This window comes from Coffea arabica, chromosome 11e, assembly GCF_036785885.1.
Source record: "Coffea arabica cultivar ET-39 chromosome 11e, Coffea Arabica ET-39 HiFi, whole genome shotgun sequence".
NCBI classification, from domain to species: Eukaryota; Viridiplantae; Streptophyta; class Magnoliopsida; order Gentianales; family Rubiaceae; genus Coffea; species Coffea arabica.
In genome coordinates, this window is record NC_092331.1 from 49,194,907 (window position 1) to 49,210,286 (window position 15,380).

Sequence of the window (15,380 nt, forward strand, 5' to 3'; positions counted from 1 at the left end):
AAATAAATCAAAATTACATGTAACCATGGGGGTTTTTTCCACAGATTGGTTTAATCACAGGGAGCTTTTCCATGAGTTTGCTTAATAGGATGGTTGTTAGAAGGTCTTTTATTGCTTATATACATTAGGGTAATTGTGTCATTTCGTCTGCCTCCGCTAGTTTTGACGATTTCCATTACTATCTCAAATTAGTTCAAACCATGAGAGGTCAAAATTTATGATTTGAAATCATAAGAGACTTTTCTGTAGGTTAGCTTAATGACTGGGGAGTTTTTTATATTTAGCCCTACTTTTAAAGACTGAACTTTTTCATTTTTTTTCTTGTTTTATTAGAAGCATATATGTTACAAGTTTGAACATAACAATTCAATATTTTGATTAGAGATCTATTTTTGGGATAGTTTAAGTTATAAAAATAATATATTTGTAGAAAAGAAGTCAATTTGTAGTAGTATGCCAATATACTGGCTTTTTTGGATTGCCATTCTCTGGACAAAAATCTCATATATTTTGGGAATATTCCCTTGATACATTTTTTCAATGATCTTTTTACTTCATATAAATCACATCTAAAAGGTGTTACAATATACCCTTCCAAAAAATGCAATCCAAACAATATACTTCCATGATCAATCATAGTAGTATTGCGATTAGGAACCTTTTTTGCAGTTAGAATAAAAAAATAAAAAAGAAAAATTGAACCTAGACAACAAAATCGATTATGTGACTTGACTCTCATGATTACTTGACATAATTCTAATCAAGGTGAAGGTAACTTGTAGTATTTTCGGTAATTTATTTCAAAGGTCAAAAGGCTGTTTGGGTACAAAAGAATACGAGTACTAAACTATAGGTTTAAATTTAATTTCATTTAAATAAAAAACGGAAGGATTTAGGCCTGTCAATTGAGCCATCTGAAGTGAGGTTTAACAAACTCAGATTCGGCTCATATAGTTAGTACCACTTTTGGATTTCGAATTATGAGATTTGAAGTGATAAATATGAAACTCATGCTTGACTCACAAAATATTCGGATTATAAGTTTAATTCTGACTAACTCAAGCTCACTTAAAACTCCTTAATTTCCTTAATATAATTACTATAATTGTTAAGTTTTAAACTAATTTAATATCCACAGAACCATAGAATTAAAACTATCTAGGAACTGGTAACAGTTCATTCAAAAGTATATAAAACCAAGAATTTTTCAACAATCATATATCCAATTAATTCAATATACATGAAAATAGTAATAAAACATTATCAACAGTCAATACATCTTCAAAGGTCCTCAATTTGCTCATACTAAGATTTGTCCTTCTAATTCTTTTGAAATTATTTTATATATTTAATATTCCTTATATATATATATTTTGACAAATAACTCATAAGTATTAGTATTATATATTTAGATATATAATTATATATATATGTATATCAAAATATGAATATATTATATATGATTATATAGATAGATGCATATTAAAGGGTCTAGCCTATATCGTGTTTGGCCCTAATAAGATCCAAACTCTACTTACATTTAATTCGGGACTAATGTTTAGACCCAATTTTAACCCAACTCAATCAAAGGTTTGGCTCATTAGACTTTTTCTCGAAACTGAGTTGAAACTGACTCGGCCCTACTAATAGTCCTAGAAGGATTGCCTCATATTTTTGTGCTAATTCATTTCCCTCTCAAAATGAGTAAGAAAGGGAATTTGGGGATTAGATGATTAGAGTGGGGGCTTGCTTACTTGGATAGGTTAATTTGGTAATTTTGATTATGTGTGTTTTATTAGATATTAGCAATATGTGAATTTGCTAAAACTTATGTCTTTAAGAATTTTAAATCTTTCTATTATTACTTCTCAAAATTTTCCAAAGGGAGAAACACAACTGGTCTCTAATGTATCAGCAAAATAAATATGGTCTCTAAATTTTCTGATTTTAACTTTACATTTTTAGTCCCTAATGTTTGAAGTTTCAATCAATATGGTCTCTTAAGTTTCTTGTTATAGTTAGGGGTTTTAAAATAAAAAAAAAGGTGTGAATTGAACTAAAGATATGACAAATGTCATCCTAAATTCCTATAAAATTTCATAAAAACGCTTTATATCAACATAATAACGTTGCTGAACTAAAGAGCTTTTTTTCTTAATAAGTTACAATCAAATGACAATATATACATAATATATAAAATAAAAAAAGGAAAATTCTAGTATTAATATAAAATTTATTATCATTCATGCTAATGACTGATAGGGTATAATTTGTTAGTAATTTTATTATTAATTTCCCCTTTTATCCCTGATAAATATTGTGTTAATTGCTGATATTTACTCATATTTGGTATCTGGACTTAATTTCAGGAATGAAGCAGAAAACTACCAAAAAGAAGGGACTTTATGGAGAATATGGAGACTTCTAAGGGTTTCAATCCTTGGGCCCTTGGATTGGTGGGGACCACAAAGCTATAAGTCATTTGGGCTTTTCAAAGAAAGCTACGGAAAAGAGACTTGGGAGAAAAAGTACTTTGGAGGTTTTGTCCACATGTGTGGGGACCACCTAGATAGCTTTAGTCTATCTTTCTTTTGTCTCTTAAATAGGGATAACGTAAGGAAGGAAAACATCTCTAGTTTTAGTTTATCTTTTAGTTTAGTTTTTAGCCTAGTCTTTAGTTTTTCTTTTCTTCTCCTGACTGGCCTCTGACACACGCCAGGTGTTCGACAATATTCCCCAACGGGAAAAACACCTTTTATTCCTTGCTTCCTAATAGAAAACGCAATGCCTTTGCAATTTATTAATTCGTGTGGTGATTTAATTATGCGGCATGGCTAAGCCTTCCATCTAGTCAAGGGTCAACTCGACGGCGCAGTCCCGAAAATCTGTGAGATCTAATTAGTTTTCACGTGTTCCTTTATTTATTAATATTTGCACGTTGTCTGCTTGAACTTTCATGGGATTATTTTATTAATTGGATGTCAAGGGTCCGATGTTCAATGTGATTTATTAATCTCGTGCCAATTTAGTCAATTAAATCCGTAATTGTTTGATTGATTAATATTAGTGGCAACTGGTGTGTTTACACATTAGGGGAACATGCGATCTAATTTAAATAACCCTCGTAGCGTGTTATTGATTAGGGTTAGGTTTTTCTAGTTATTAATGCAATTGGAAAATTACTTCCTATGGTCGTACCTAGGAGTATTTGCTGATTAGGGGTAATCAACGGTCGTACCTTGGTTATCAATAATTTAAGGAAAAATTGGTCGTCAGACTATAACTAGCCTATTAATACATTAAGTGAACATCTCTTGCATCAATGATCGGATGATTGGACTGTGCCTGAGTAGTTGTATCCTTGACTAGAATTTATTTATTCCTGATTAAATTCCTGCTATACTTGTGCTAGTTATTTATTCATTTTAGTCAAAATTGTTTAATTGTTTTTAGTTTCATTCCGGTGAAATCCCCCCTTATCAATTGGATTTTAAAAGAGACAGATATCTCCAGTCCCTGAGGAGACGACCCTACTTGCCACTATCTACTATTCAGTAATTTCTGCCAACTAATTAATTCTGGTATATCGGATTAAGCAAACTCTTCGGGAACAGGGTGAATCAAGTAACCCATTGCACACCTAGAGTCCCTGCTCCAGTACCTAGGATTAATTATTGACTGCTTTTAGTGGTAGTTAGGTTCTATATTTATTATTATTATTGCACAGATTCGGCACCTGTCAATTTTTGGCGCCGTTGCCGGGGACTGGCGTTATAATTTGTTTCTTTTTAAATTCATTTTTGTTCTAATTTTCTGGTATTTTTCTAGTATATGCCTCGGTCTTCTCGTACAGGTGATTTGATTTTTGACCCTGAAGTAGAGAAGACCGCACGTAGAACGAGAAAGGAAACCAGACAGCTCAGAGAGGAGCACTCCAGTGCTACATCTCAGAGACCTGAGTCAAGAATTGAACCAACAGATTCATTTGGTAACACTTCGAGTGACTCGGAGCAAGAAGAAATCCCCATGGCCAATGCACGAACATTAAGGGAGCTGGCTGCCCCTAATTTAAATCAGCAGCCTTTGTGCATTACTTTCCCGAGTTTGAGTGAAAACACTTCATTCGAGTTAAAATCTGGTCTGATTTCTCTTTTACCCTCTTTTCATGGCTTACCAGGTGAGGAGCCGTATAAGCATCTACAGGAATTTGATGTCGTGTGCAATAGTATGAAACCCCCGGGCATTACAGAAGAGCAGATAAAAATGAGGGCATTTCCCTTTTCCTTGAAGGACTCTGCAAAGGACTGGTTATACTACCTACCACCAGGTAGCATCACCACGTGGGACCAATTAAAGAAAAAATTTTTAGATAAATATTTTCCTGCATCCAGGGCTGCGAGTCTAAGGAAAGAAATTTGCGGGATCAAGCAGCACCCAGGGAAGTCACTCTATGAGTATTGGGAACGGTTCAAGAAGTTGTGCAGAATGTGCCCCCAACACCAAATAAGTGAGCAGTTGCTCATACAATATTTTTATGAGGGACTCCTTTTTAGAGACATGAGCATAATTGATGCTGCAAGTGGAGGGGCACTGGTGAACAAAACCCCTCAGGAAGCACGGGAGTTAATAGAGGGGATGGCAGAGAATTCACAACAATTCGGTATGAGAGAGGATGTTCCAATACGCAGGGTGAATGAGGTAGAGACACCCTCCATGCAGCAGCAGCTAACTGAGTTGACCGCGTTTGTTAGGCAACAGGCTGTGAGAAATGCATCACAAGCCAGGGTATGCTGGATTTGCACTGGTATAGGTCACTCTGCAGATATGTGCCCAATGATTCAGGAAGAAACTGCAGAACATGTGAACATGGCTGATCACGCGCCCGCGCCAAGGAAGCAGGACGACCCTTACTCAAGCACCTACAACCCCGGGTGGAGAGATCATCCCAACCTCAGTTATGGAGGGAATAGGCAACCCAACTTTACACCGAACAGGCAGTCTAACTTTGTGCCAAATAAGCCACCAGGGTACCAGCAGCAATACCAATCCCGACCACCTCCGCCCCCAAGCTCTGGTCCATTTTTGGAGGAGATGATGAAACAAATGATGACAACCATGTCGCAAAATCAACAAAGGACGGAGGCAACCATTATGCAAAATCAGCAAAGGACGGACTCCGAAATGCAGGATATAAGGAGTCAGATAAGTCAAATGGCCACAACAATCAACCGTTTGGAGTCCCAAGTAAATGGAAGATTGTCATCCCAACCTGAACTGAACCTGAAGAACGTAAGCGCAATGACTTTAAGGAGCGGGAAGGAAATTCAGGGGCCTGAACCTATGATCCCTAAGGATAAGGATGAGGAAAAGATCGAAAATGAACTTGAAAGGGAGGACAGCAATGGTGCAAATCTAAAGGTACAACCAGACCCAGTAATTACAGTTAAAACTAATCCCCCTCCATTTCCTTGCAGGTTGAAAAAATCGAAGAAGCAGGACAAGGAGAAAGAGATTCTGGAGGTGTTTCGCAAGGTAGAGATCAATATCCCCCTACTAGACGCCATCAAGCAAGTGCCGAAGTATGCAAAATTTCTGAGGGACCTATGTGTCAATCGAAGGAGGCTGAGGGGAGATGAAAGAGTTATTGTTGGGGAGAATGTGTCAGCAGTTCTCCAAAGAAAGCTACCACCAAAGTGTGGGGATCCAGGTAGGTTTACTGTCCCATGCAAGATAGGTAATACTCTGATTAGAAATACCTTGCTGGATTTAGGAGGATCAATCAACGTAATGCCAAAATCTATGTATGCTTCTCTGAATCTCGGTCCATTAAAAGAAACCGAGATAATAATTCAATTAGCTGACCTAACAAATGCATACCCTGATGGGTTGGTCGAGGATGTGCTGGTTAAAGTTAATGAATTGATATTCCCGGCTGACTTTTATGTACTTGACATGGATGATGATCATTCCCCTGACCCCTCACCTTTGCTACTAGGTAGACCCTTTTTGAGCACAGCACAGACAAAAATTGACGTTAATAAGGGTAAATTGTCCATGGAATTTGACGGAGAACTAGTCCACTTTAATATTTTCGATACAATGAAACATCCTGTTAACTCTCACCCTGTGTTTGCTATTCATGCTATAAATCCCTCTGTGCAAGAATTTTCTGAGTTTGCTTGTAGGGATAAATTCAAACTTACTGAGAACAAGTATAAGGGGATGAAAGCACTGTATGAGGTGAAAAGGAGTAGAAAATTAAGAAAGAAGGCTGCACTCAAAGGCTATTTGGATCCTGGGGGAGGGCCACCGATTTCCAGGAAAATTGAGTTACACCCAGATTGAAGAGTGGTGTTCAATGTCTAGCTAAAGACATTAAAGAAAGGCGCTACTTGGGAGGTGTCGCGCCCCATTTTTTGATAAATAAATAAATGGTTTAAAAAATGTATTTTTTGATTCAATTGGAAAATGAATTGTGATTTAAAGAAAAAATGGGTCTAAATGGGGGGTTGAGAATGCGACGATTTGACCCAAATTTATAGTTTAAAAAGGGTTTTTGAAATAAAAATTGGAGTCGCCACTTGGTAATGAGTTAAGGTGTACCAAGTCACCAAAAAATGAATTTTTAAAGAAAAAATAGGAAAAAGTAGTAAGGAACCCCTTTTAAACGACTCCTAGTCCACGTAAACCAAAGAAAAAGGTTCGGGAGTCACATTTGACGAAGGGGAAGGCAAGGATAAAAATCCAAGGCACCCCTTCGACCTAGCCAAGGCTAGTTGCGTGATTTAACCCTTATTTTCCTAAACTTTTCTACCCAAGGTATGTATTGCAAGTTGGATATGACTAATGGATGAGAAATGCAATCCTAAATCTAAGAAATGTCTCTTATGAGGCTTTTGGTCCCATTCACATGAATTGTGACGGCCAAATAAGGAAAGCCCTCATAGAAATCGCAAATAATGCAAATGAAGACTCAAATATGTGCAAGTGTGAAAAGTGTAAGAAAAGTGCATGTGTGCAATTTGAGAAAAGTGTTTGTGTGCAAATGGATGAAAATATAAGTGCTCGTGTGTAAGTGAACGAAAATAGTAAATATAAGTAAAATGGGTGCAATGTGTGAAAGGACAAAATAAAGAAAGTGAAGAAGTGTGTGATTATGGCATGTGGATTTAAGATATATATTTAGTGAGAGAAATAGTGAGAAAATGATATGAAAATGCATGAACTTAGAGGAATGCATCAGGTCGGGTACGGGGATGACCTCTATTTTTTTGTGATTTCAATTTTCCCTTTGATTAGAAGGGAAAACTAGCGTGCTAAGGCTATTTTGAAGCCACACTCGCTCGTTTCCCTTACCCAAGGGGGTTTTCACGCAAATGAACCCTATAACTAGCATGAGATGCAAGTCCTAAAGTGAAGGGGAAGGGGTTTGAGGAACATACCAAATGATAAACTAAGGAAAAATGCGTGATATGTGGTGATCATGCACTTCATGAAAAAGGAAAAAAATCTATTGGGTCTAACATTGGACTAGCCCCTCCTATGAATTCCGACTAGCGTTGGACTAGTGGAAACGATAAAAGAAGCCACAACTAGCGTTGGACTAGTGTGGTGACGTACATTCATTCATTCCATTCATCCACACTATAAAAAGCGAGTAGACATGCGAATCACTTATAAACACGTAGCACATAACACTTAGCATGCTTGACTAGATGCAAAATCCTAATAAAGTATTTAACATATAACACATAGGCATGCAACCATTACATTTGCTAACTAAAACAAAAGGGAAAGGGAAAATGGACCAAATTACTTGCTACGCCCTATCTATTACAAGCCAAGAGGTGTACACATACCCCATGAATAAATAAAAGAAATACTTAAAATGAAAGGAATTAAAGCAAATTTAAGAAAGCCAAGTAAACATGTAATTCTCAATTAGCACATTAGTCCACATAGGAGAGAAACAAAAGGGGTAAAAGAGATTATACCTCCCCGTTGGTGATACTAAGGAAGTAAACAAACTCAACTTGGCTAGATTCAACCAAGAAAAGACTAACTTAGGCTAAAATCACCAAAAACAAAAGATTAATGCACCAATTTAGTGATAAGATATAAACTAAACAATTTGAATCCATCAAAACATCAAACTTTCCCTCAATTGCAACTCAATGCACCAATGTTTAAACTACTTAAACATGTAATTCTCAATTAGCACATTAGTCCACATAGGAGAGAAACAAAAGGGGTAAAAGAGATTATACCTCCCCGTTGGTGATACTAAGGAAGTAAACAAACTCAACTTGGCTAGATTCAACCAAGAAAAGACTAACTTAGGCTAAAATCACCAAAAACAAAAGATTAATGCACCAATTTAGTGATAAGATATAAACTAAACAATTTGAATCCATCAAAACATCAAACTTTCCCTCAATTGCAACTCAATGAAGTCAAAACTACTTAAAGACCAAGGCAAAAGGCATGATCATCCGATCCCTAAGCATAACATCTACTAAAGACCCAAAAGCAAGCACTACTCAATCATTTGAACCTAATTGAAACCTTTAAAAACACAAAAAGTTCCCCAAGTAAATAACAAGATTCAAACAAACATTATGGAGTTTTGAAGGTCCAAGAGTGAACAAGGGTCCATGAATGATTTAAACATGCATTTTGAAAACTCGATAGCCACCATTAATCAACCAAATAAAACTAATTGAAAAATTTAAGAGCTTCAAAAATCCCAAAAAAACAATGAAAGGCCAAATGATGACTCAAAGTACACCCACCTTAGGACCTAATTGTAAAGAAATGAGAACATGCTTGGGCTTTTGTGGAACATGGAGAAGCTTGAGGGACTAAATTGATTAAGTATTCAAATTACTTGGGCCATAGTGAGCTAGGGGGGACTTGGGGGGTTCAAAGGCAATTTTGAAACAATTTCCATGCAGGTTCATGCAAGCTACGTGAGCAAACATTCTGCAACCAAAACAAATATTTCTGCAGCCAAGAAACCATCGCAACTTGCATTCTCACGAACAGATATCAACCTCAACACTCATTTTGATCAAAAATCTTTCAACCAAACATTCAAAGTTAATCTAAACATCATAACACACACATTCAGAATTCAAACAAACTCAAATATAGAAGAAAACTGATGCAAAGACAGAAGGCAGCTCATGCATTCAGCATATTTTTCCAGCCGCAGCTTTTCTTTCCATTTCAATCGTGCAAACCAGATTTATAATTCAAATACAAAGCTTTGATTAGATATTTCTCAAAACAACATCTTAACTCTAACTAATTAACAAGCTGCTTAACTTAACTCCAAACCAACAAGAACAACGAAGGAGCTAATCATCAAAGGTAGAAAGAAAACTAAACAGCAAAAGAATGAAATAGAAAAAAAACGCAGCAAACTTTCTGCAATTCGGCACTTTACAAAATCCAGCTTTCAAACACAATCAAATCCAAACACAAGGCTTTAAACTAGGCAGCAAGCCATCATCCAAACAAATAGAAAGAAAAACTGAGCAAAATCCAGTGCAAACACAAATAAAATACGTTCAGCAAGTTGAAAAATCTGGAACATATAAAACTGATTTGGCAAGTTGAAATGCATTTTCCAGCAAGTGCTTGGGCATGAATCCGAATTTACCTCGGTTGAATCATTGTGTTAAGTACCCAAAACTAACATGCAAGGCTACTTAATGAAATTACTATCATTTCTAGTTCAGATCAAATTCGGACAGCTACTATAAACATCCACAAATCCAGAAATTCTGTTCACCATTCTTGGATGAACTTGCATGTAGCCGCTCACTATTTCATTTTTTTTCTTGCTTAGCCGAACCAATAAACTTCCTGCAAAGCTTAATCATCTAATTTTAATTAGTCAAACACCTAACCAAGTGAAAATCAACCACTTTCCAGCAAATTTCATGCTAAAATACCCATGCAATTTCCAAAACAACTTCAACGGCTAAACTGGAAAAATTGTTTCAGCAATCCATCAAATTCCATTAAAATTTCCAGCCATGTAACCGAAATTCAGACCACGTAGCTTACATGCAACATCAAATAAGAAACTATCTATCAATTTTGATCCATAAGCAAATTCGGACAACATCAAAACATTACTCAACCAGAATTCAAACAATCCTGCTCCCGGTTGGCTTGCATGCAACCTGATTTTGTATCTTTTCAATTTTCTGACTTAATCAAGGTTAACTACCTTCATGCAAATCTTAATCATCCAGGTTTTAGTTGATTAAATGTGCATCTAGGCTCAGATTATCACAGATTAGCTAATTAGAGTTACAAATTCCAGCTCAAACTTTCGGCAGCTCCAATTCTCCCAAACCAGATTTCTTAAGTCTCAATTCCTCATCTAACCTCACAAACCCACATGCATGCGTATAGACAGCTGCGTCAACCCATAAACAATTCATCTAAGTCCAGAATTTACCTTGGCTTGAAGCCTAAAACCCACGACTAGCAGCTGCAATCTTTTCTTCCTCTCGGCTATCCAGAAATGCCGCCTGCCAGCTCCTCCTCTCCCTTGCTCCAACTTGCGACTAGGATGGAGGAGGCCTGGTTTTCAGACCCTTCACCAGCTCACGGGTACAAGGATACAAAGCAGCAGGTTTCTTTTTTTTCTTTTTTTAGCTCACGGACAGGAAAGAAAGAAACAAAAGGCTCGGCTCTCTTTCAGTCGTTAATTCCAATGACACTGCTCTCTCCCTAGCTCACGGCAGCAAATGGAAATGGATGTGTGTCCTCTAGAGATCCTGAAGTGTTGTGGTAATTAGTAGTTGATATAGTAGTGTGTGGTAGTGGAGAAAGAAACCGGCACTAAGGATAGAAAATACTAGAATGTGAAGTGGAAATGGATTCGGCAGAAATAGGATTGTGATTTTTTTGATTGATTTTTTTTTAATTAATTAAATAAAACTGATAATAAAAATAGATAACAAACAACAAAAACAACAAAAAAATTTAATTAACATTGGATAGAAACTAAATCTAAATAAACTAGAATCCACGAAAGCACAATTTTCCATTTTTCATCAATTTCCTCTTTTCTTTCCTTTTTTTTTCACAAATTTTACGTTAAAACTTAAAACTAAAACTAAGACTAAAACGTGAACAAAATTAATATGACAAATAATTAGCAAATAAAAGACAAATAAAAAGGTAACAACTAAAATGCAGATAATCTAAAACAAAATCATGAATTAGATGCAACATACAAATTATTTAAAAATTTGGTGTCTACAGGAGGCAACCCAAGACTATTTGTTTCAGTTTTTATACATTTTTGAAGTTTTAGTTAAGTGTTAATGTCAATTAATAGGTTGATGGTTGGTGACAGGAAATTGGCAGTTAGACTCTATAGCAGGTTCCGAGGGGAAGAAATTTTCGTGCAGGTTCTGAGGACTCTATAGCAGTTAGACGTGACCACGCCTAAGACAGGAGTTCTTTGTTTACAAAAAAAAAAAAAAAAAAAAAATTTCCGTAGAGAAAAAAAAAAAAAAGAGGATATTTCTCACCGTAGCTCAAATGGAGCCGAAAAAAAAAATTTCTTTTCTTTCTTTTTCCTTCTTTTCTTTCTTTTTCTTTCTTTCTTCTTCTTCCTTCTTCCTCCTCTGCTCCCTCCCTGTTGCCCGAATCCCCTTGGCCGCCGCCCACTCGCGCCGCATCTCCACCTCCACCGCGCGCCACCATCTTCCTCGACCGGACCGCGCGACCGCCACCAGCTCTCTCCGCCATCGGATCTGCTCAACGGCCGCGCGCCCTCGCCCATCGCGCATCAGCTCCTCTGTGCCCGCCGCCATCTCGCGCGAAGTTCGCAGCAGCCGCCGCGCGACCTGCCGCCACCCGCAGCTCATGGCAGCCGACGGCCGAGCACCTCGTACCGCCGTCGATGGCCCACAGGCGCGACACAGGTGCCGCGCTCCCTCGTGTGACAGTCGCCTCTGTCCGCCGCTCACCCACCTCACCAGCCTCCGCTCCACCAGCATCCCCAAGGCTCGCCGCCAGCACCAGCCCCAGCCCGCGCGCGGGAGCTCAGCCTAGGCGCGATCCATCCGCGCGCCTCGCCAACAGCCGCCATCCCCAGGGCGCGTGGCCGTCACGCGCCTTCTCTCCACTTCGTTGGCCGCCCCTGCTCTCTTCACTGTCATCCACTGCCTACTCCAAACCTCCGGTGAATTCTTTCTTTAATTTTCTGTCACTAAGTAGCTGAGGCCAGATTACTAGCTTTTATTAGCTGATGCCAGATTTTAATTTCTTAGCTGAGGCCAGACATTTTTGTGGTTGATTTGAGTGCTGTGATATCATCCGTGGTTGGTTGATGACTATTTGTCCAATTTTGGGGTAGAATCTGAAGTAATTGGGGAAATTTTTGTTGTTTCCATGTTTAATTGGTTTTTGGGTGAAGATTTTATTATTCATCAACTTAATTGATTTCTGGGTTGTTTAGTTTCTATTTGTGCAATTGTTGGTGTCTGGAGCTGTGTTTGGGGACCCCTTGCTCTGTTGACTAGCTACCGCTCCATTTTACCCAGTTTTACCTTGTCTTTGCCATCTTTCCTGATATCCAATGACCAAACCAAAAACTAAAGGCAAGAACCTGGACACTCGTATGGATCGGGTGGAGCGTCAGATGGGCGGGATGGCCCAGAATTTAGCGCAGTATCTCCATCACGTGGGCTTCCGCCCGCCTTTCCCTCCGCAGCCGTGATTCATTACTGCCCTCCTCCGTTTTAAGGGAAGTGTCGTTGCCCCGATAACTCTGATTTGGTATTTCTTTGCTTACATTGAGGGCAATGTAAGGTTCAGGTGTGGGGGAGGGTTAATTACGCTTTAGCTGTGTTTCTAGTTGTCTGAGTAAATTTTTCCTTGCCTTAGTAGCTCCTTTCTCTAAACTGTGATGAATGCAATTGAGATATGAGTACGAGTAGTGTAAGTTCATACCATTGGGTGCTCTATTTTCCTCGATGATGAATTGATTGATGAATATGCTGAATTTGGCATGAATTTGACCACTTGTGCGGTTTTTGGGCCTAATTTTTCGTTTGTGAGTGGTTATTGCACATGGTTTGTCATTCTAGAACTTGCTCGGTTATGCATGTCAAGGCTGCATTTATATGAGTTTAATGCGTTGAAATGATAGGGCACCTAGGAATGAGCCATCTTTGGACTTTCTTAAAACCGACCCTTGGATTGTTTACTACCATTAGGGAGCCAAGTTGAGCCTTAACCCCTATTCTTTGCTTGAGACCCCAGCTTTTAGCCGTGAAACCTCTTTTTAGACTTTCTTTCTGAACCTCGTGTGAAGAAGTGCTTTGATTTCATTATACAAAATTTTGGAATAGTATCTGAGAGGCATTGCCTATTTAAAAAAAAAAAAAAGGTGGAAAGAAGGCAAAATGCAAGAAAGCATCGAGTAAAGTTGATTCTTATGGTGCTGGTTGGGAGTTGTAGAAAAAAAAGAAAAGGAAAAAAAAAGAAGAACAATATAGAAAAAAAAAAGAGGAGAAAAGAAAAGTCGAAGGTTGTGGCAAGTGCTAATTTACTTCACTTGTGTAATGGTTGAGATGCCTTGAAGTTCCCAATGTGCAAGAATTTGTGTAATGAATTTCTGAGCACTCTCTTTATACTTTTACACTCTTTTGACTCCTTTTTATCCTACCTTCTCACCCGAGCCCCATTACAACCTTGCAAAATCCCTTGATTGCTGCATTTAAATTCATGAGTAAGTGGTGGATATATGATATATGAGCAAACTTATGGTAGTGTCATTCTATTGCGTTGATTTGAGAGCCACCTTATATACATTTCAAATACACTTTGGAGTGAATGAGTGCACTTTGAACTGTGAGCATTGTTGATTTGATATATTTTGATTTCGATGAAGTTATTGGGGAATTTGGAGTGCTGTTTTTGGTATGAACTGCTGTGAATTACTTCGTATCCTGATTGTACTTCTGAGATAATTATGCTTGAGGGCAAGCATGATTCAGGTGTGGGGAGAATTGATAGGGTATAATTTGTTAGTAATTTTATTATTAATTTCCCCTTTTATCCCTGATAAATATTGTGTTAATTGCTGATATTTACTCATATTTGGTATCTGGACTTAATTTCAGGAATGAAGCAGAAAACTACCAAAAAGGAGGGACTTTATGGAGAATATGGAGACTTCTAAGGGCTTCAATCCTTGGGCCCTTGGATTGGTGGGGACTACAAAGCTATAAGTCATTTGGGTTTTTCAAAGAAAGCTACGGAAAAGTGACTTGGGAGAAGAAGTACTTTGGAGGCTTTGTCCACATGTGTGGGGACCACCTAGATAGCTTTAGTCTATCTTTCTTTTGTCTCTTAAATAGGGATAACGTAGGGAAGGAAGACATCTCTAGTTTTAGTTTATCTTTTAGTTTAGTTTTTAGCCTAGTCTTTAGTTTTTCTTTTCTTCTCCTGACTGGCCTCTGACACACGCCAGGTGTTCGACAATATTCCCCAACGGGAAAAACACCTTTTATTCCTTGCTTCCTAATAGAAAACGCAATGCCTTTGCAATTTATTAATTCGTGTGGTGATTTAATTATGCGGCATGGCTAAGCCTTCCATTTAGTCAAGGGTCAACTCGACGGCGCAGTCCCGAAAATCTGTGAGATCTAATTAGTTTTCACGTGTTCCTTTATTTATTAATATTTGCACGTTGTCTGCTTGAACTTTCATGGGATTATTTTATTAATTGGATGTCAAGGGTCCGATGTTCAATGTGATTTATTAATCTCGTGCCAATTTAGTCAATTAAATCCGTAATTGTTTGATTGATTAATATTAGTGGCAACTGGTGTGTTTACACATTAGGAGAACATGCGATCTAATTTAAATAACCCTCGTAGCGTGTTATTGATTAGGGTTAGGTTTTTCTAGTTATTAATGCAATTGGAAAATTACTTCCTATGGTCGTACCTAGGAGTATTTGCTGATTAGGGGTAATCAACGGTCGTACCTTGGTTATCAATAATTTAAGGAAAAATTGGTCGTCAGACTATAACTAGCCTATTAATACATTAAGTGAACATCTCTTGCATCAATGATCGGATGATTGGACTGTGCCTGAGTAGTTGTATCCTTGACTAGAATTTATTTATTCCTGATTAAATTCCTGCTATACTTGTGCTAGTTATTTATTCATTTTAGTCAAAATTGTTTAATTGTTTTTAGTTTCATTCCGGTGAAATCCCCCCTTATCAATTGGATTTTAAAAGAGACAGATATCTCCAGTCCCTGAGGAGACGACCCTACTTGCCACTGTCTACTATTCAGTAATTTCTGCCAACTAATTAATTCTGGTATATCGG

General features: G+C 37.7%; 1 protein-coding gene across 1 annotated transcript; it reads left to right on the plus strand.

The window, feature by feature from the left end:
• Window positions 1-3,831: 3,831 nt before the first annotated feature.
• LOC113718383 (uncharacterized) lies at window positions 3,832-6,345 on the plus strand. The gene has a single exon (XM_027243291.2). It carries the CDS (start codon window positions 3,832-3,834, stop codon window positions 6,343-6,345), a length of 2,514 nt encoding a protein of 837 aa, XP_027099092.2.
• Window positions 6,346-15,380: the final 9,035 nt, after the last annotated feature.